General features: G+C 39.6%; 1 protein-coding gene across 3 annotated transcripts in view; it reads right to left on the bottom strand.

Annotated features, from left to right (window-relative positions):
- The window catches only part of PDSS2 (decaprenyl diphosphate synthase subunit 2), a 242,489-nt gene that overhangs the window by 10,155 nt on the left and 209,547 nt on the right, over positions 1 to 22,787 (bottom strand). For all 3 annotated transcript variants that reach the window (XM_076003083.1, XM_012753148.3, XM_012753145.3), the window contains one exon: positions 18,937 to 18,969. In XM_076003083.1, the coding sequence (XP_075859198.1) occupies positions 18,937 to 18,969 (33 nt within the window). The remainder of the gene's footprint in view (positions 1 to 18,936; positions 18,970 to 22,787) is intronic.

Genomic DNA, 22,787 nt, shown 5'->3' with positions numbered 1-22,787 from the left:
TGGGCATCCACCCCTAAGTGTGTGTCATCACCAGGATGACAGTCACAAATGTTTTTCAAGTGCTGTTTCTGACAGAAAAATGGTCACAAACAACCAACCTCGTCAGGAAGGCCAAAACTCAGAATCCAATCAAGACTGACGGAGGTGCATGGGGGGAAGAGATGACAAAAATCGGGGGCTTAAAAATGTAAAGGCTAGAAGTCAAATAAGAAGAATGGGTATACTCAAATATTTTCAAGAGATACTATATTACTAAGAGAAGACAAAGAGGAAATAGAACAACTAAAGAATGAGTTAAAAATTGTTAAGACCATGCTGGGTGCTGTGGTACGCACCTGTCGTCCCAGCTTCTTGGAGGCTAAGGAGGGAGGATTGCTTGAGCCCAGGAGTTTGGATTCAGCCTGGGCAACACAGTGAGATCCCATCTCTTAAAAAAACTGTAAAGACTAAAATAAATTCCATGGAGAGGGGCCTTTAAGGATGAAATGTGTGTTCAAATAGCAGTTGCAGGTTGTCAGGGAGGCCTTGGATAGGACTACTACCCTGGGATCAGCTTTCATCTAGCTTCTGGTGGCCTTCCTTTTCCAAGACTACCCACGCTCCCACTCCAAACATAACATTATACTCTAGGACCAATGGCTGTGCGGCACCCAGTGAACCACCTCCCCTCGCAGCTTCTCCCTCGCTGTGCCTGATGCTCTATCAGGTTTGCGACTGGCACTGTCCTCTCTGTCTGCCTCCTCACCCTGCACAGCCAGCACTCAGTCTGGAGCACCTTTGCGGAGGGCATCCGCCCACTTCTGTTCTGCTCCTGCAGGCACGGAATGCACATAATGTCCTTCCCAGCTACTGAAAGATGTGAAAAATCTCAGAGATGAGAGATTCAACTGACTCATGTATTTAAACACAGGACAAAAGATAAAAATGAGCACAAAGGTGTATTCTGGAACACAAATCAGTGAATTTATGGACAATGTATGGCAAAACTCCAGAAAGGGTTATTAAACAGATGGTTTGTGATCTCTAGAAAAAAAGTCATGACAAAACACTCTTTCTGTCTCTCTCTCCCACTCCCTTCTCTCTGATATGGCCACTTGGCTGGTAGCTTCAGAAATAGTAAGGATAGGCCGGGCGCAGTGGCTCACGCCTGTAATCCTAGCACTCTGGGAGGCCGAGGTGGGTGGATTGCTCAAGGTCAGGAGTTCGAAACCAGCCTGAGCAAGAGCGAGACCCCGTCTCTACTATAAATAGAAAGAAATTAATTGGCTAATATATAGAAAAAATTAGCCGGGCATGGTGGCACATGCCTGTAGTCCCAGCTACTCGGGAGGCTGAGGCAGAAGGATCGCTTGAACCCAGGAGTTTGAGGTTGCTGTGAGCTAGGCTGATGCCACGGCACTCACTCTAGCCTGGGCAACAAAGCGAGACTCTGTCTCTAAATAAATAAATAAATAAATAAAAAGAAAGAAAGAAGAAATAGCAAGGATAGAGTATATTTAGATGTTTGAAAGAGTCCTTGATGGATAGGTAGAGAAATGGGGTCTGGATTAGAGTATAGTAATATGGATTTGAACATGTAAAACAACTATTTTTAGAAAATGTTTGGTAAGTGGATTTTGTTGAACAGTAAAGCAATCTCTAGTGTCGTGCCTCAAGGACTTTTAATATTTGGTTTCTTTCCCTTATCACACTTCTGTGTATTATTTGAATGAAGATGAAGAAGAAATGCATATTAAATTTTAATTTGCAGATGTCACACAGCCAAGAGAGATGGCTAACTCATATATGGCATCAAAATTTTAATGGTTTTGACATGTTAAACAACAGACTGATAGTAGCCAGTGAAGCATAACAGGGATAATTAATTATACAGTTGTATATTCAGGTTTCAAAGATTAACTGTAAAAGTATAAGGTTCAGTTTGGCATTAACACATAAAAAATGCTGAGAATCTCTGATAACCACATTTTTTATATAAGCTAAGACTGTGATACATATACAAAAAATGCAAATGCGAACTCTGGCGGCATCAACAGATGTGCCTGTCCAAACCACAGGTGGGAATGGCCTCACTACAGTCTTTGACAGTCAACTCATGTTTAGAAAACTATGTTCAGTCCTAGGTGCCATGCCTCAAGAGAGGCATTGACATGATAGATCGGGTCCAGTATTAGGATAAGGAAGGATTTGGAAACGTGTATTCCAAGGAATGTTTAACTTGGAGGAAAGGATTAAAGGATGATATGAAAGCCATCTTCAAATATCTACAGCAATTAAATGGAAGAAGGAACAGTCCTGTTCTATATGCTTCAGGGGACAGAACAAAGAGCACCAAATTAAAGTTTCTGGGAAGCAGATTTCACTTACAAATAAGAAAGAACTTTCACATGACTAGAGTTGTCTAACAACAGAATAATTATTTTTGACAAGCTGTGGGCTCCCTATTTTTGGAAGTCCTCAGGGACTAGATGGCCACATGTCAGAGAAAATATGACTGAAACTCTTAGCCAATGTGGAAGGTGGAACAAGGCTGCTGCCAAAGTTACATACAATTTCAAAATTCCAGCTGACAATGCTTCAACTGAAAGGTCTTGACAACTTCTGAGTGGTAAGTCTTGGTACAAAAGGAAAAGTTACAATTAAACCCTTTTTCTAATAGGATAAACTGTGAAATGCATTGTAAACACCATAAACAATTCCTTTTTACTTAGAGTAACATTATTTTCAGGAGTCTATGGGTGTGAGGATAGGGCCTCACTTCCTCCCACCCCTCCCTATGGTCCCCTATGGCTGGGATTGTTTATTAAAAAAAAATAATAAAAGGGTTAAAAGAGAAAAGAGTCAACAGGAAAAGAAAATCCACTGATCTCAATTAAACATCTTACTTTGGCAAAATTGGAAGGAGAAAGAAATAAGAGAATTTTTAATTAACTTCTCAATCACATGAATTCACATGCAAAAATACTGTAAGAATGGTAGTATTTCCCAATATTAAAACAGCAATAATAATAGCAATAACAACAAAGATAATCCTATATATAGCATTTACTATGTCCAGCACTGTTCTAAGATCTCTCTATCATCTATCCTCACAAAAGTCCTTCAAGGAAGGTATTATTATTATTCTCATGTTACAAAGGAACAAACTTAGGCAACAGTAAGTTGTCCAAGTTAATACAGAAGGTAAGTGCTGGAGTCAAGATTCAGAGTTCTTGTTCTTAACCAGTGTGCTGTAGTGCCTTTCTTTTACTCCTAAATAAACCAGAAAACATTACAATTTCATTTGAGAAGACATATCTATGCCACTAACATCCTTTGCCTGCCTATGCACAAGGGCAATTTTTAAAATACATACTGCGGGGGTGGGGGGGTAAAAAAAATAAAATATATACTACAGACTAGAAAAAAGTACATCAAGTCAAATAACTTATGATAAAACCATGTTTATAAAGATGATAGAAAATTAAAGCCATCATTAAATTAATTATGTACCTCTACTACAACACATATATTTTTTTCACCAACGTAAAAATGCCATATGGTTGTAGAACAAATGTCAATAGGAATTGGAGGTGGAAATTTTCCACATTTTCTGCTAAGAAAAAGGTCATAACTATCTCAATTGATTAAGTACATTTTTTAGGTAATACTTTTTGTTTTTAAACCAAAAGGCACTAAGACTGCGGTATCATCACATCCTCTACTAAGTCTCAAAGCAAAACCAGTATATTTTTACTTAAATCCTTAACAAAAACTTATTTTTACTAATATTCTCAACCAAACACACTGACTATAACAGTGGTACTTGCGGTTTCACACAATGACAAGACCAAATATTGCCTCAGGTTCTTCTCACTATTTAAAAATATCCAATCTCAGGGTTCATCATGCTATATTTAAGTCACTGGGAAAGGATTAGTGAGCTTAAAATGACAAATATAATTTGGCCTATGTTAATATTTTTACTGCTCTCTAATAAAATAGCAGAGTATTTTTCTTTTTTAAAATAGCCTGTACAATTCCTATAATATGGATTGTACTGAGCATTAAGATACTGAATTTTAAACAAGCTCTATGTAGGTTTTTGTGGAATTAACATCATTCTGTATAACTGCATGGGAACACATGGCATTTGTTACACTGCTCTCCTTTCTTTTGCAGGGTCCTGGGACCCAAAGCCCATGGGGGTGGGAAGTAAGAGGAGCTGTGGGAGGGATAAAATGTCACTGTCTCCACACATGGTAGCCTTTCAAGCACCTTGGAACAGATTCCCCCAGATGAAGCCACACAAGAACATTTTCTTAATTTCTTTTTCTTCTTCTTTTTTTTTTTTTTAGATAAGCCCTCTCTCTGTTGCCAGGGTTAGAGCGCAGTGGTGTCATCACAGCTCACTGCAAACTTCGCCTGGCTAATTCTTCTATTTTTTGTAGAGAAGGGGTCTTGCTCTTGCTCTTGCTCAAGCTAATCTCAAACTCCTGATCTCAAGTGATCCTCCCATCTCAGCCTCCCACAGTGCTAGGATTACAGGTGTGAGCCACCATGCTTGACCTCCTTTTTAAAAATCTTATAATGGGAAACTCCCTTGAGATGTTCACTTCTACTAGGACAACTATCGATTAATTTATTTCTGATGTGTTTCATAACCTAAAAATAGTTGTTGAAATGAGTTTGACATCAATAAAATGTTGTACAAATGCAAGGCTTGAAAAGGAAGGAAACACAGGGAACACTGCAAAACCTAAATGAAACCTTAACATAAAGCATCTGGCTTTAATCATAAATATTCATAGACTATTTTACATAGATTCCTGAAGGCGTTTGAAATATTTAAAATCTCTATCAGTGAGGTGGAAACATGTATGGTTTTGAAAAATGAATTCCCAAATCATCTTGACCATTTAAAATTTATTCTATTACTTCTAAAAGAAAAAAACTGTATTATAAAGGCATATTTGGTATGATTTTTCTCACCCTCTTCTCAACACATGGCTCAGTCTGGATGGTGTGCAGCCTCCTGTTGGGAGTGTAACTTTAAAACTTATTTCAAGGCTCATGCTCTCTGCTAAGTACATTTATAAGTTCATGCTGTGGCATACCATCCACAAAGAGCTGAACATAACCCGACAACTCATTTCATACAAATTATCATCTCTGAATAGACATATTCCTATTACTGTATATGTATAAATATCTTTATTTTTTATTTATTTATTTTTTTTTGAGACAGAGTCTCGCTTTGTTGCCTAGGCTAGAGTGAGTGCCGTGGCGTCAGCCTAGCTCACAGCAACCTCAAACTCCTGGGCTCAAGCGATCCTTCTGTCTCAGCCTCCCAAGTAGCTGGGACTACAGGCATGAGCCACCATGCCCGGCTAATTTTTTTTCTATATATATTAGTTGGCCAATTAGTTTCTTTCTATTTATAGTAGAGACGGGGTCTCACTCTTGCTCAGGCTGGTTTCGAACTCCTGACCTTGAGCAATCCGCCCGCCTCGGCCTCCCAGAGAGCTAGGATTACAGGCGTGAGCCACCGCGCCCGGCCCTGTATATGTATAAATATCTTTAAACCATATGTTTATATAGGGTTAGAAATTTATATGTAGTTTAAAAAATTTTACTAGTGCACTTAAAATTGCCCTGAATTGTTGATATCATGACTGGGCGCGGTGGCTCACGCCTGTAATCCTAGCACTCTGGGAGGTTGAAGTGGGAGGATCATTTGACCTCAGAAGTTTGAGACTAGCCTGAGCAAGAGTGAGATCCCATCTCTACTAAAAAAAAAAAACAGAAAGAAATTAGCTGGACAACTAAAAATATATAGAAAAAATTAGCTGGGCATGATGGTACATGCCTGTAGTCCCAGCTACTGGGGAGGCTGAGGCAGAAGGATCACTTGAGCCCAGGAGTTTGAGGTTGCTGTGAGCTAGGCTGACGCCATGGCACTCTAGCCTGGGCAACAGAGTGAGACTCTGTCTCAAGAAAAAAAAAAAAAAATTGTGGATACCATGGCATATAACTGAGGCAAATCAGTGCTTGCCACCTCAATGAGCAAGGGTCACTTTGTAGCTCAGGGTATGAGCAGATGTGCCAATTTCAAAATGTAATTAAATTAAACCAAATGTACAACTTTTTTTTTTTTTTTCCCTGAGACAGAGTCTCACTCTGTTGCCTGGGCTAGAGTACCATGGTGTCAGCCTAGCTTACAGCAACCTCAAACTCCTGGGCTCCAGTGATCCTTCTGCCTCAGCCTCCCGAGTAGCTGGGATTACGGCACGTACCACCAGGCCCAGCTAATCTTTTCTATTTTTAGTAGACATGGGGTCTTGCTCTTAGGCTGGTCTTGAACTACTGACCTCAAGTGATCCTCCTGCCTCAGCCTCCCAGAGTGTTAGGCTTATAGGTATGAGCACCATGCCTGGCCTTAATTCTTATTTTATGAACTTTCATTGACATTTGTTAGGTTTGGCATTTGAGGTTAGCAATATGGAATTATATTAAATTTATGATTAATTCTACAGGAAAAGCAATCATTGCTTCTTGGTTATCATGTCTTCTAAAGGAAACTTTGATGATATATAAATAATCATAGATTTATCCATATTCTGATTCAAAGTTAATTTTGAATTTTAGTGTCATATTCCAAAGAGGAACTTAATTCTACACATTGAAATTCAAAAAGCAAAACTGGGACCGTGAAGCTTTTTAGCAAACTCTGTAATAGAAATTCAATAAGCAAAACGTGTCATAGGCTATAGACTGCAACAATGAGCCATTCTTGCCTGTAGGTTTTTCAGGAGTGAATCAATAAATAGTAAGCTTTGTAATCTCACGACAAATACTATGCTGGTTATTTAATTAAAAAGAACACTGTAGGACAAGAGCATTCACATCATGTAGGACTCAAACAGTCCTGGGGGTTATTTAAGGAATAAACTATGCAAGGGTGAGTTTGGGTTTCTATTATTTTACTTGAGTTTATATCTTATACATTTCTTATATCCTCTTCATGTCCCTATTTCCATCTGCTTTAGTATTTGGATGGTGATACCTGGGCCATGTGCCCCAAACTACCACCACCACTTTTACATGAACCTAGATGCCTAGTATACTAACATGCATCCTGATGTAAGATAAGCTTAAAATACATTTAGGATTTCACCAGAAAGCATTTCACACAACAGAAGAACTCTATCTACTGAGAATAATGACAATGAAATAAATGTAGATCTCAGTCATTTCTTCTAGATAGGTTGCATCAGTTTGGGGGGTGAATGTATGGGGTGAAGAAGTTACTTTCTGTGCCACATAAGTATAGTCATTTCTTCAGGATTAATAGCTCTTCCAGGTGTAACAGGTTTCTACATTATGGTGATATGCAAGATATTTGTTAACTTAGATCCTTATCTCAAGAGAATGGTGATAAGAACTTGGTTTTAATGTTTATGATCTATAAAACTTTTTTGGAAAAAGTGAAGAATGCTTGCCAGCTTAAAAAAGTCACAATAAGCCGGGCGCGGTGGCTCACGCTTGTAATCCTAGCACTCTGGGAGGCCGAGGCGGGCGGATTGCTCGAGGTCAGGAGTTCGAAACCAGCCTGAGCAAGAGCGAGACCCCGTCTCTACTATAAATAGAAAGAAATTAATTGGCCAACTAATATATATATAAAATTAGCCGGGCATGGTGGCGCATGCCTGTAGTCCCAGCTACTCGGGAGGCTGAGGCAGGAGGATTGCTTGAGCCCAGGAGTTTGAGGTTGCTGTGAGCTAGACTGATGCCATGGCACTCACTCTAGCCTGGGCAACAAAGCGAGACTCTGTCTCAAAAAAAAAAAAAAAAGTCACAATAATTATTATATGGGGGTAAGCAAACATAAATCCTAGGAAAGTCATTTAGATAATCATATTTCTTAGACCAGAACTATGTTAGATTATAGAGTAATGCACACCACTTTCTGGGTTCTTGCAAGATGAGAGCCTGCATACAACTTCTCTTATAGTATGTTTAAAGCACCTTGAGAAGCAGTATGGACACCATGTGGTTAGCAGACCTGGGCAGAATCTTGACTCTCTGAGATAATAACTATGTGAACATTATTAGGTTATCCTTTCTCTTATCTGATGGGATTCAGAGAGAGAAACTGATAGAACCGTTGATTAAAGTGCTTAGTGTGAGTTTTGAAGATAGTGCACATTGGAAAACATGCACACCGTGTCATTAAAGAAAGCACAGCACATAGAAAGGCATACAGCCTTTTCTAATAGGTGCACACAAATCTTATCAGGAATGAATCAAAGATAAAGGTTAGCATAAATTCCTTAGATCTAGAACAGGGAGATCTTCCACAGGGGGCACTATTGCGCTATGCACGAGTTAATCTTCAGAGGAACAGCTTTGGCTTATTATGATCCAGTGAATAGTTAAGATCTTTCATCAAGCCAGAAAGTCAAGGACTGGAGGGAATGGGGTAGGATCCACTCACCTACAATCCTTAGTAACTATATACACATCACTGAGCTTGTGATCCCTACTGTTACCTCAGTAATTTTGTTTGAAAATTGAAGGGGCACAGCCACCTTGTTATTTCGGGAAAGATGGTTAAGTACATTATCAAGGATCAATACTCTGTCTGATGTGGTGAGTGGGGAGCCTGAGCGGTGCTTGCAGACACTGCTTAGGAAACACGGGGGAATGGCTGCAGACATACCAACTAAAGTTACAGCTTTCTGAAGGATCAAACAGCTTGAAATAAAACAAATCCTCAATTCTACACAAAATTAGACTGTAGATTAGGGTATCAGTTTGGAAATATAAATCTAGGTAATGACAAAGACTTCTAACTTAACTACATACAGTATCTACACAGAGGTGCCTCTTTTTTCTTCTCTTTCAAAAAAAAAAAACAACCAAAAAACCCCATAATTTTGGAAAACCCATGCCTCCTCACTGTACTTTATGACAAGGAAAGAGACAGTACTCGCTTCAGATGTACTTTAAAGCTGTTTTAATGGATTAAACAGGCTCTTCCATGGGGAAAGAAGGCGCTAGCCTCTACATAAAGACATACAGGCACTTCCTGTGCACAGGTGGCTCCTGACACCACAAACTGGGAGCAATAATTGAATCCAGCTATCCTACAGTGCAGAGCATTCACCCACAGAACCAGCCTGAAGGGCATTTTTAGTTAGCTTTACAGACTAAGATGCAAATACCCCGATTGCATCTTTGTTTCAACCCAGGGGGTGCAAGGCATTGAGGGAAATAGCCATTTGATAAAAAATATACTTGGTGAGGGGAATAAGAGGAGCAAAGGTAGAGGATCCTTTATAAATCAGAAGAACAGAGTATAGGCACAAACTTGTGAAACAACTTGGCAATCATTCATCCAATAGTCAACAAATACTTATTGGTTACCCATTCTGTGTCTGGCACTGCGGTGGGCCCTCAGGGTATGACGGTGAGCAAATCCAGACACCATTCCAGGCTTACAACCAAGAATTGGTCTTCATCAGCAATCTAACTCTGCCTTAGCTTCCTGATAAATGTTAGATATTATGTAGACATGTACATAATATTATGTAGATATGTATTTTTTTAGGGGCCAGTAATTCAAAACGGCAAATTTAAGAATGGGAGAGATTGCCCCACTAAATGTTATTGTTATGAGTGAAATACTTTAACATTTTATTTATAACATTAAAAACCAAAGATCAACAAGCTAGTAATATAAGATTTGAAGAAAAAGAAAAGATAGTTATAACTGCCTATATTCAAATTGTATCAATAGTATTTGGGCTAACAACTGAGAGGGCAGCATATTTTATGATGTCATAAAGAGGCTTATCATTGAATTCATGTAATAATTTTATTCATGATCCACAAGGGAATACAGATTATGATTATTAAATCTGTTGAAGCCACTAAGGTGCGTGGGATTGCTAATGCCTCAGAGAATCAGAATTTAATTTTAAAATAACATTAAGAAATTAGAGGAATAGATCATCAAAGTGAGATGATAGTCACTGGGGACAAATGCAAAATAATATATTCAGAGACTAAAGGAAAAAAACCAGCTTGATAATGGGGAATGAATGAAGGTCCAGAGGGCAACTCTTTTGCAAAAGGACTTGAAGACTCATAATGAGGCACAACTCTGGTTTAAGATTCTAACTACTGTGTATGTGATTAGAATGTATTTTTCTCTTTATTCTTTTCTTTCTTTTTTTTTTTTTTTGAGACAGAGTCTCACTCTGTTGCTCAGGCTAGAGTATGGTGGTGTCAGCCTAGCTCACAGCAACCTCAAACTCCTGGGTTCAAGTGATCCTACTGCCTCAGTCCCGAGTAGCTGGGACTACAGGCATGTGCCACCATGCCTGGCTAATATTTTCAATACATTTTTAGTTGTCCAGCAAATTTATTTTTATTTTTTTAGTAGAGATGGGATCTCGCTCTTGCTCAGGCTGGTCTCGAACTCCTGAGGTCAAACAATCCTCCTGCCTTGGCCTCCCAGAGTGCTAGGATTATAGGCGTGAGCCACCATGCCTGGCCTAGAATTTATTTTTGATAAAAATTTTCACATGTTGGCTGGCGGGCGAGGTGGCTCACACCTGTAATCCTAGCACTCGGGGAGGCTGAGGCGGGCAGATGGCTTGAGGTCAGGTCAGGAGTTCGAAACCAGCCTGAGCAAGAGCAAGACCCCATCTACTAAAAATAGAAACAAATTAATTGGCCAATAAAAATATATAGAAAAAATTAGCTGGGCATGGTGGCGTATGCCTGTAGTCCCAGCTACTCGGGAGGCTGAGGCAGAAGGATTGCTTGAGCCCAGGAGTTTGAGGTTGCTGTGAGCTAGGCTGATACCACGGCACTCTAGCCCAGGCAACAGAGTGAGACTCTGTCTCAAAAAAAAAAATAAAAAAAATTTCACATGGTACAAAAGCTTCTGTGCTTTACTACAGACAGAAATTGATCAATGATTATTTTTCTATGATTAATAATTGCAATTTGTAGGAGATTTGAAATCAAAGTAGCATTTGCAAAAACCAACAAATTAATTATTTTGAAAAATACATTAAAGAAAATCTATCCATTGCTGCTACAAGGAAAAACGCTTGCCTAAAATGTGATTGCCAAAAGAAAAATAACAAGTGTTATCTGATTTTGAAGGAAATGAGGAGTAGCAGGTTATTTAAAACTTTGGGATGGCAGTTCTGGTGGTAACTTCCAGCGCTGATCTCTGTGGTTACGCCACCAGGTCAATGCCCCAAGTCCCATGCAGTGCACCACGTTTCCATCCTTCTCCATCATCCTTGGCCTCTCAAGCACTGCTTTAGGCCTAACACAAAAATTCATGGCATATAAAAAGTAGATTTTCCAACTATGCCTTTCTGACTATTTTGCCATAGAAGCAAGCAATTCTTTTTTTTTTTTTGAGACAGAGTCTCACTCTGTTACCTGGGCTGGAGTGCTGTGATGTCAACCTAGCTCACAGCAACCTCAAACTCCTGGGCTCAAGTGATCCTACTGTCTCAGCCTCCTGAGTAGCTGGGACTACAGGCATGTGGGCCATGCCTGGCTAATTTTTTCTATATATATTTTTAGTTTTCCAGCTAATTTCTTTTTAATTTTTTAGCAGAGATGGGGTCTCGCTCTTGCTCAGGCTGGTCTTGAACTCCTGAGCTCAAACAATCCTCCTGCCTCAGCCTCCCAGAGTACTAGGATTACAGGTGTGAGCCACTGTGCCCAGCCCAGAAGCAAGCAATTCTTTAGGAGCCTAGAATTAAATTCTGGTTATTCCACTCAAAACATAATTTCAGATGATTTATTTTTCAATTTTTACCTGCTTAGGTTATAATCTGAAAAAATTCCAATTCAAATCAGAATCTACACTTATAAAACAGAAATCTTTAAAAAGTACAATGCATTTTTTACTTAAAACATGTTTAAATGTTATCCCTTTAATACCTTTATTCACATGTTTACATGTTGCCTTCCAGTCTTTATCAAGCATATTGAATTTTACATAGTTGTACCCATATCATAATGGTATTTGGATTTTTTTTTTAATTCTACTATAAACATCTTATCTAATTGTATCACGAATCTTTTTTTTTTTTTTTTTTTTTGAGACAGAGTCTCGCTTTGTTGCCCAGGCTAGAGTGAGTGCCATGGCGTCAGCCTAGCTCACAGCAACCTCAAACTCCTGGGCTCAAGGGATCCTCCTGCCTTAGCTTCCCAAGTAGCTGGGACTATAGGCATTCGCCACTATGCCCGGCTAATTTTCTGTATATATTAGTTGGCCAATTAATTTCTTTCTATTTATAGTAGAGATGGGGTCTCGCTCTTGCTCAGGCTGGTTTCAAACTCCTGACCTTGAGCAATCCGCCCGCCTCGGCCTCCCAGAGAGCTAGGATTATAGGCGTGAGCCACCTCACCCGGCCATGTATCACGAATCTTTTATGGAACAAGATAGAAGAGGAGAATGTCAATGGTCCTACATTCTCCATAATTACCACTAAAACAGAAATCCTAAATGTTAAGACATCTTCGGGAGGCTAGAGGAAATGAGAGATTTAGTGCATACAGTGGTGCTGTATGGAATATTTTATCAGAGGAGCTAGTGAAAAGTCCCAGGGTAGGGGAAGCAGTATCTGCCCAAGAGAGGGGTACAGGGAAGAGAAAACACAGCAACATCTGGTCTCCAAACGTGCCAATGTGAAAAATTCTCACAGCCAGTTAGCCAGGGTTATGGGAAGAAACGAGCAGCAAAAACTGTCTGCCAAAAACAAACAAATAAATAAATAAGGGAGTCTGTCAGTAAAGAAAGAACAATAATGTTTACAAAAAATTTTCTATATTCAAAGTTCAAAAAAGTAGAATTTTGGACTCAATATGCAGCAAAATGGTTGAAGCAGCTATGTATAATAAAAATTAAGTGACTAACAGGGCAAACCTTGGAAAGGATAAACATGACGTGAGAGGAAAGACTCTTTTTTTCTCTAAAAGAGAAATAATGATATGTGATCATGCAAATGCAACTGTCTGTGGACATTATTGTTTGCTAGTGGGAAGAGAATTTTAATGTGTGCCCTATGCAAATGCATTTTGTAATAAAACAAAATGTGCAAGGACTTGTGGGGTTGAGGAGGGCAGAGGAGAGCAGCAGCTGCTAGAAGCTGAAGCCTGAGAGGACCGTGCCACTCTGGAACCCTGAGCAAATTCTAGAAGAGAGGGCAAGTCAAAATCCCCATCCTTCTAAAGAACATATCTTACACCTGACTGAGAACTGAATGCCTAAGAATTAATATGTGCAAGATATTTCTTTACCCAAGTGCTTAACCTTGAGCCAGCTATTAATTCCCTGTGCTTACCAGTGAATCTCATAAGAGGACATTAAAAAAACAATAGCAAAAAACTCACTTTTTTGTCAAATAATATGAAATGCACAGTAAAGACTGGAGATTGCTGGGTGCAGCGCACGTGCCTCCTACCACTCAGGAGGTGGAGGCAGGGAGACTGCTTGAGCCCAGGAATTGGAGGCTACAGAGCACTATGATCACACCTGTGAATAGCCACTGCACTCCAGCCCGAGCAACACACTGAGACCTCCATCTCTAAAAAAAAAAAAAGACTAGAGGCAAATATAAAGCAAGCTGCAAGCTACTGTAAACCATTTAGAATCTCTGCATCAAAATTAACACAAATGTCAAAGCCTATTTAAGGCACAGTCCTAGGCACTTGTGAAAGAAGAAACAGAAGGCAGACTCCACAATTCTGAACAGTCTGGTTTTGACCAAGTGAGAGTTTTTCATGTCTGTATATCTGAAGCAATTATTAAAAAGAAATTGGGAAAAAGTCTGTGTCTCTGTGATGGAGATATTTAAACAAGCCATTTTGAAAATGTTAAAAAATTAAAATTGTAGAAAGTCGAACCATAGGTGCCATGTTTTGCCTGAAGTGGTAAAAATACCATCTGCCTCAGTCTTTTAGCAGCATGCTTATTTCAAGTAGCAGTAGGCTAAACTACAGGCATACGCTCGGCTCCAGCTGGGGAAAATACACAGACGTTTGTAGATGTTTTTCTAAGCAAGAGTAGTCAACATATTCGTTTTCTTTTAGACATATATATTAGTTACCATAGCAAACCAAGCGTGAATGTGGTCGGAGAGGCTGCTCCACCAGTCCCAACACATACCCAAGATTTCCTGCAATTCGATAGGTGGCACTCTTCCCTCTAGCACTGAACCGAATCAGCTGAGCTTAACCTTGGGGCCAGAAGCCTAAGGAGCAAGGAATAATCTGAGGGGTACACATCCAGGGCTGCAGAACAATCATTGTAACCAAGATCCCCACAGCACTGCGCACAAGAACAAAAGTGTTAGCGCCAGCTTTTTGATCACGATTCATTTCTGGGAATTACATTCTATCTAATAAATCTTCTGCAGATTTAACTATGTAAGGAAGATGTTCTTGTTTTTCCATCTTAGAAGCTACTGAGGTAGAACAGCCTTCCACAGTTAAACAGCTTCCATCCTTGCCCGCCCCCCAGGTGGGTGAGCAATGGGCAGCGTCACTCCAGTGCTTACCTACTTTAAGAGGTAGGGAGAGACGTAACGAATTAATAGTTGTCAAGTGCTTTGATATCTCAGGATGAAAGGCACTACAGCAGTATAAAGCATTCATATCTAGGCCCTGTCACAATAGGAACTCAATTAAAAAGTAATTCAACCTCTTATCTGAGTGTTTGAGGACAGACCACTGTTTTGCTGAATGTGACAGACACTCTGAAGATCCAGCTGAGAATGATTTGGAAATGATCACCTCTTCCATGCTCCATGCTACTGGCAAAATTTGAGTGATGGCATATAAACCCACGGAGTGCATGACCAAAATAATGTTGTAGGGTTTCTTGAAATCTGAGTTTTCAGACAAGATACAGCTTTTGAGTAAATACTCATCACTTGGAAGTAAGGAAACTTTCAGCAACAGACCATTTCACAACGGTCTCCTGAAATGGCGCTGAGGTTTTTGAATATAATTTTATACATAACCCCCACCAGGGGACCCCCAAGCTACCAAGCATGATGACTGCACGGGTTAGCACGAGCATCGTGAGCAGTGGGACCACACAGAACAGAGATGAGGAGACCTGAGACCATGATACGTCTACTAAGGCCCATAGCACGCTACATGAGAGAATACCACAAGCTGCACCCTGCAGACATTTCCCCATGACTTGGTAGAGAGGGATATAATCTTTCTGTCCTGTGTTACTTGGGTATAAGTCTGTGTAAGGATGACAGGTTTGGATTAATTACCTAAATCAAGTCATAGTTTTAAATATCAGAAAAGCACTACATATTCAAGGGGAGGGGTGAGTTTCAGTTTACTGGCATGAGAAATATTGTCACTGGGCGCTTGAGAAGGCAACCTTACGCAACGATGGAGTGCGCCGTATCACTCTTAAAATGGCTAATTTGAGTCTACAATCCTTGATTCCAGACCTTTCCCAGCCTCCTGGACTTCTAACAGAACACCAGTGCAACACTCACGCACACATATGTTTTAAGCACTCCTATGCACACCAGTGCTGGGAAGGGGTGACGTGTCAATGAACAAGGCCACGGAGGCCACTGCCTTTAGAGCTTATCCATGGTAGTGGAAGAATAAATAAATAAATAAACAAACAATTAAATAAAAGTGATAATGAGAATTTTAGGGTATGATAAATTAAAATTTGTTTGTCTTTCTATTTTGCAAACAGGAAGGGAAATGATAAGTGTTAAAAGGAAAAACGTAGAGCAAAGGGGGAGTGGCTATATTAGATAGGGAGACTCCCTAGTCGAGGGAGCTTGTGACGACCAGGTCTGCAGCAGCCTGTTGCTCACAGTGGTCATCTTGGCACACCATGATGTTGCCTCGAACATATTAGATATCAAATAAATAGTGGTTGGGTGGACAAAAGAGTGAGTCTGGACCTCAGTAGTACACAGGATAAGAATGTCTCCTTCCAAATTTGGAATGGGCCTAAGAGACTAGAATAGAACTATTCTAAACTGCTCAGTTTGTCTTGAGGAAATGAAGGAAAAACCAAAGAGATTAAGTGACTGATAACAGATTTCACAATGAGTTGGTGGCAGAGCCATTGCTTGGTCCAGGGGTGCTCTTATCTGTGCACTGTATTTTTTTCTTTTCCATTTTCCAGAGGAAATCTCTTCCATTGTCAACTGCCTCTGTGATAAGAAAACTTTGAGGCATTCTTTGAGTCATAAATAATGTTATCGATTATAACAAATGTGCTGCTCGGGTGCAGGATGCTGATAGTGGGGGTGGCTGTGCATGTGCAGGGTCAGGGTGTACATAGGAACTCTACTTCTTATTCAATTTTGCTGTGAACCTAAAACTGCTCTAAAAAATAAAGTACTGGCCGGGCGCGGTGGCTCACGCCTGTAATCCCAGCACTCTGGGAGGCCGAGGCGGGAGGATTGCTCAAGGTCAGGAGTTCAAAACCAGCCTGAGCGAGACCCCGTCTCTACCATAAAAATAGAAAGAAATTAATTGGCCAACTAATATATATAATATAAAAATCAGCCGGGCATGGTGGTGCATGCCTGTAGTCCCAGCTACTTGGGAGGCTGAGGCAGGAGGATCGCTTGAGCCCAGGAGTTTGAGGTTGCTGTGAGCTAGGCTGACGCCACGGCACTCACTCTAGCCTAGGCAAGAAAGCGAGACTCTGTCTCAAAAAAAAAAAAATAAAAAAAATAAAAAAAAAATAAAGTACTAACAACAAAAAGACTGAAGATGTCAGGGATGATGCTGAGTTCAGTTTAAAACATGTTGGGCTTGTAAGCCTGTGTGAGACCCAAGAGGTATGTCTGTATCCTGCGTTTAGGTATATGATGGGGCTCAAGTAGACATCTAAGACAGAGAGACAGATAAGACCTCAGCTTAGATGTGCTCCTACATTATCTAGTGTTTTGTTAAGGAGGCAAAAGTTGCCAGGCAGATAAAAGGAGTGACTGCATTTTAGGCAAGGAAAGGAGAGTAAAGCACAGAGCCATGGGTGTGCACCTCTGGGCTGCCAGAGAGTGCCAGGGTCCAGGTCAGCTCTGGAGAGGTCTTTGTGGGTTTCTGTTGGTCCATCACAGTCAGGACCCTTCCAGGTCATATTTCTTCTACCCTGTCTAAAGCGTGCAGGTGTGATCATACCCTGGATGTTTTTGAGTGTTGCATAAATCAGATGGTTGGCATGCTCCTTTAGCAAAGCAGCTGTGTGCATGCAACACACCTGCTCAATGTTTCATTTGTCCCTGAGGGGAAAACAGAATGTCACCCAAGTGTGTTCATGGGCTTGCACTGGCACACTGAGATCTTGAGATCTGAACTCCTGCAGAGGGTTTTTTTTTTTTTTTTTTTTGAGACAGAGTCTTACTCTGTTGCCCAGGCTAGAGTGCTGTGGCGTCAGCCTAGCTCATGTCAACCTCAAACTCCTGGGCTCAAGTGATCCTTCTGCATCAGCCTCCCAAGTAGCTGGGACTATAAGGCATGTGCCACTATGCCTGGCTAATTTTTTCTATCTATATTAGTTGGCCAATTAATTTCTTTCTATTTATAGTAGAGACAGGGTCTTGCTCTTGCTCAGGCTGGTTTCAAACTCCTAACCTCAAGCAATCCGCCCTCCTCGGCCTCCCAGAGTGCTAGGATTACAGGTGTGAGCCACTGGTGCCCGGCCTCTATATATAATTTTAGTTGGCCAATTAATTTCTTTCTATTTTTAGTAGACACAGGGTCTTGCTCTTGCTCAGGCTAGTTTCGAACTCCAGACCTTGAGTGATCCGGGCCTCGGCCTCCCAAAGTGCTCGGATTACAGGTGTGAGCCACTGCACCTGGCCCCTGCAGAGGTTTTAAACCAGGGCCACGGTCAGAATTACTAACATCTGTGGATACTTTTTCAAACCACTCTTGCTTACCTCTGCCCTGCTTTCCCCCAGGAGATTCTGATTTTGGTGAAAGAGGCATGACGCAGTGATATCCAGCCATGTATATTTTCACCTGTTCTCACAGGTGATGTGAGAACTCCTGCATTTAGGAGTTCGAGTCTGCCCTGTGTGATGATTCTCAGGTATTTTCTGATGGTGCCAAAAGTTGTCTTCCATCCATAGGCCACAGGCGTCTTTCCAACAATGGCTAGTGATTTTATTCTGTTTATTTTTCTTCATAGCACTTACCACCTCCTGACATTACATTATCTATTTACTTGTTTATTTAGTTATCTGTTTCCCCCACTAGCTTGTAAATGTCCTGAAAGGAAAGATTTCATTTGGTTTACTATTGTATTCCCATACATAGTAAGGTGTCTGGAATGAAACAGGCATTAAATACACTGGCCAGGTGCAGTGGCTCACACCTGTAATCCTAGCACTCTGGGAGGCCGAAGCGGGCAGATTGCTCGAGGTCAGGAGTTCGAAACCAGCCTGAGCAAAAGCGAGACCCTGTTGTCTACTAAAAATAGAAAGAAATTAATTGACCAACTAAAAAAAATGTATATAGAAAAAAATTAGCCGGGCATGGTGGTGCATGCTTGTAGTCCCAGTTACTCGGGAGGCTGAGGCAGAAGAATCACTTGAGCCCAGGAGTTTGAGGTTGCTGTGAGCTAGGCTGACACCAAGGCACTCACTCTAGCCTGGGCAAAAAAGTGAGACTCTGTCTCAATAAATAAATAAATACACTTACTGTTGAATGAATCTTATTCTACCTGCTAATGTATGTTACTTAACATACATTAGGAAATGTATTGTATAGGAAAATTATTTCCTCATACATATGGGGAAATATTCTTCAGCTGTAAATATGATGATTCCCTTTTGACCTTTCAAATATAAATAAAAACCAACACCAAATTGAAATGTATAAAACTGTGTAGTATGCAGAAAATCTGCCTACCTTAGCATAGTCTAATATTCCTTTTTCTTGAGCCTAAAAAAGAAGAGAGGGGAAAATTAATTCATTAGTTCTTTAATAATTATTTATTGCTTCTATAATTTTTCTTCCTTAAAGAATAGAACTTAACTCTCTCTCTCTAATATATATATTGAATCCCATATATATACACGGTGAACACATATCAATTTCAAGCATATAGAAAAGTTGAAAGAACAGTTCAGTGAGCACACATGTACACTCTTACCTAGAGTTGACAGGTGCAGACACGACTCCTCACCTCTACATGGTTCAGCACACATCTTGTGTGCACAGGACATCTCCTACATCACCACATGACCACTATCATACTTAAAAAACTAACAATAATGCCACATCATCTAGCATACAATCCATATTTAAATTTCCCCAACTGTCCCAAGAATATCTGTTATAGCTTTTTCCCCCTGAACTGGAATTAAACAAGATTAACACATTGTATTTAGTTTTTATGCCTCTTTTTTGCCTTTTAGATCTAGACCAACCCCTCCCCATTTTTCATGAAATGAAAATAAAAGCCATTAAGTTCTTTTCATAAAACCACTGGCTTTCTTTTTTCTTTTTTCTTTTTTTTTTTGAGAAACAATTTAAAGATGGAACCACTGGCTTTCTGAGGAGACCAGACATTATAAAATGTCTCTTTTAAATTCAGTCCTATTATTTCTTCACTGTGTCATTTAACCTGTCTCTTTTGCTTATAAACTAGAAGTGGGGTCTGAAGAAGCTTGCATAGATTTAAGTTAAATGTTTTTGGCAGGAATACTTTATGTAGAATATTCTGTACTTCAGCAATTAAGGAGGCCCAAAACGTTAGGCTGTCCCACTCTTAGTAAAGCTATAAATTTGATCACTTGGTTAATGTGGACTATGTGATCACTTTACTATACTAACATATTTCTTCCTGTAAAATTAGTAAATAATTTTTTTCACCTCCCTTGGCATAATTTTTTTACGTTGTATTGTGTCAAAAGACGCCCCCACCTCCTAACACTAAGAATGAGGGTAGGGAAGAAAAGAGAAGATGAAGGAGATACCTTGTGTGAGGTCAAATTTTATTTTATTTTAGCATGACGTGATTTGTGTTATAAAAAATGACTTAAAATTAACACATATACTCTGATGTGTTACAATGTACATTGAATTTTAACATAATAGAGATTACCAATGTGTTAATCTTTGCTAGCAGGTCAACCTGTGTTTTGCAGACTTCACAATAAAACTTCCCTGCCACCTCTGCACAGAGCAAGAGGTCTTCAACTTAAAAACAGGTTAGGTCTTCAGACCATTTTGTTTTTGAGTCCAAAATGATATTATAGGCTGGTCTGATGGTAGTGGGTTATCAGAACTTATTAACATTAGTGTCACTAAAGTTGGTATTCAACCCCCTACTGCTAAATTTGACTGGCTTAAAAAAATAAAATTAAAACATTAAAAAAACAAACAAAAAACCCCCAAATGATATTATAGTAATACAAGTAGTTAATGTAGGCATATTACTTCCTTGGGAAAAAAGGAAATGTTTATAACATTAGTCCTGACTCTTCTTGCTTAACAATCTTTTAAAAATGTATCCAGAGATGCCTGTATTTTGTTTTTCTTATTTTCACAATAAGAAACTTATAACAAGATACTGCTCATGCATAGTTGTTAACATCATCACAAACCACTCTAAAATTGCTATTTGAACATTTTCAATAAAACAAAAGGCTTCAGCAACCAATATACTAAAGAATATAAAAAAGAATGTAGGGTCTGCAGTCTGCTCTTCAAAGTTTCTTAGGGATCTAGAATTTTCAGTGAACTAAGATTTTGAACTTAGTACTGAGATGCAATGTACCAATAGGAATATGAATCAGCTCTTGCAGAAAATTTAAAACCAGGCTATTCTTCTCTTTGCTCAGATATTTTAAGTTTATTTGTTTGTCTACTTGTTTATTGGCATCTTTTCCCAAAATGAATCAGTTTTGTCTTTACTGGAAATCTCTTTCCCCTGACAGTAATGTCTGCAGAATTGGTAGGAAAGCCCTGAAAATATCTGTGTAGTCATAAGTTAGTCACTTATGACCTAGCTACTCACTTTGATATTGTACAAATATGGACTGGCCTTGATCCTAAGAATAATCCTCTGATGGCTTGTGACCAAAATTTTAGCAGCAGCACTTTTACAACATGCTTAGTCTTTAAGTTCTCAAACTCCCAGGGTTTATTCTATCACCCAGACTACAATGCAGTGGCCTGATCATACCTCCCTGCAGCCTAGAACTGGGCTCAAGCAATCCTCCCATCTCAGCCTCCTGAGTAGCTGGGACTGCAGGTGTGTGCCACCATGCCCAGCTAATTTTTTTCATTTTTGTAGGGATGAGGTTTTGCTATGTTGCCCAGGCTGGTCTCCAACTCCTAGGCTCGAGTGATCCTCCTGCCTCAGTCTCCCAAAATGCTGGGATTACAGGTTTGAGCCAACCTGCCTTGTCCCAGCCAACTCTTGAGTTCATTTTAGGTTAATAGACATCTGACATTGAGGCTGATCTTGTGGTCACCAATTTTCCACTTTTTCCATCGTTCATCCTTTTCTTTGTCACTTGCTGATTACTATTGATTGTTCAGGCCCAGCACTTTTCAAATGATGCACAAACTGGGAGTCCTATAGAATTCTTCCTACGGTCAGGCAACTCAATCCCAAAACACATTTGCCATTTTCTCACTATCAATTTTGTTTCTGTCCTAACCAGCTCCTCTTCATTCTCGCTCTCTCAACATTCTCATCTTTCAGTGTTTAACACAAAGGACACGTTAAAAGTGTTAAAGTGGCATTTGTTGAAAGTTAGAAAGTTGAGAAACTTTTTGTATCTTAAAATTGCAAGGTGAACTGTGGAGAAACTATAATTGACAATGAGTTCGTGTGGGCTTTTTTTTTAGATGTACTGAGCTACTTCCCAGTTTGTCTCATAAAAAAACTCAATGGCAGTTTCTCAGGTAAGAAAAGTGAACATAATGCTGTTTATAGGTAAGGACATCTAGAGTAGCCCTATCACAAATTTTTACAAAATAATTTTTCCTACCAAATACTTTGTAGACCAATCATCTTAGAGAATTCTATTACTTTGAAGTACTTGTGCTTAATCATAAGCTATTTTCAAACCTCAAACTCTCTCATTTTGTCTTTCTAGCTTGGCCACTACCCTTTCACCCAGTCAAGATATACTGCTGGGGACACCACATATATTATATATATCTGCACACATTAGCTCTGAAATGTTTTGAAAGCTGAGAGAGTAGAAGCCTACATAAAATGACAGCACGATTACCACAGCAGTTATAACCTGAACAGATTGTTACTATTGATATATAGCTCACATAAATGCCTGAATGTCTTTTTTTTTTTTTAAAGACAGGCTCTTGCTCTGTTGCCCAGGCTGGAATGCAGTGGTGAAATAATAGCTCACTGCTGCCTTAAACTCCTGGCCTCAAGCAATCCTCCTGACTCAGCCTCCCAAAGTACTGGGATTATAGGTGTGAGCCACCATACCCAACCTGAATGTCCTTTTTATTGTATTACAAAAAATATTTCTGTGAAACCATTTTGCCCTTGATTGCTTTAGCTTATACATAAAAGCATCATTTATTTTAGAAAATAAATATGGTAAATATTTAAACTTTTACAGGTATATAATATATATTACATATGTATTTCCAGTTGATATAATACATACATATGCCATGTACATACCTGAGAGTAGACATTCTAATATAAATTTTTTTCACAAAAAGCTTTAGAGCTTATGAAAATATAACAAGTTAGAGACAAATGCAAGTTA

Source organism: Microcebus murinus, chromosome 5, assembly GCF_040939455.1.
Source record: "Microcebus murinus isolate Inina chromosome 5, M.murinus_Inina_mat1.0, whole genome shotgun sequence".
In the NCBI taxonomy this organism is placed as follows: Eukaryota; Metazoa; Chordata; class Mammalia; order Primates; family Cheirogaleidae; genus Microcebus; species Microcebus murinus.
This window is presented reverse-complemented; position numbering and strand designations above follow the sequence as displayed.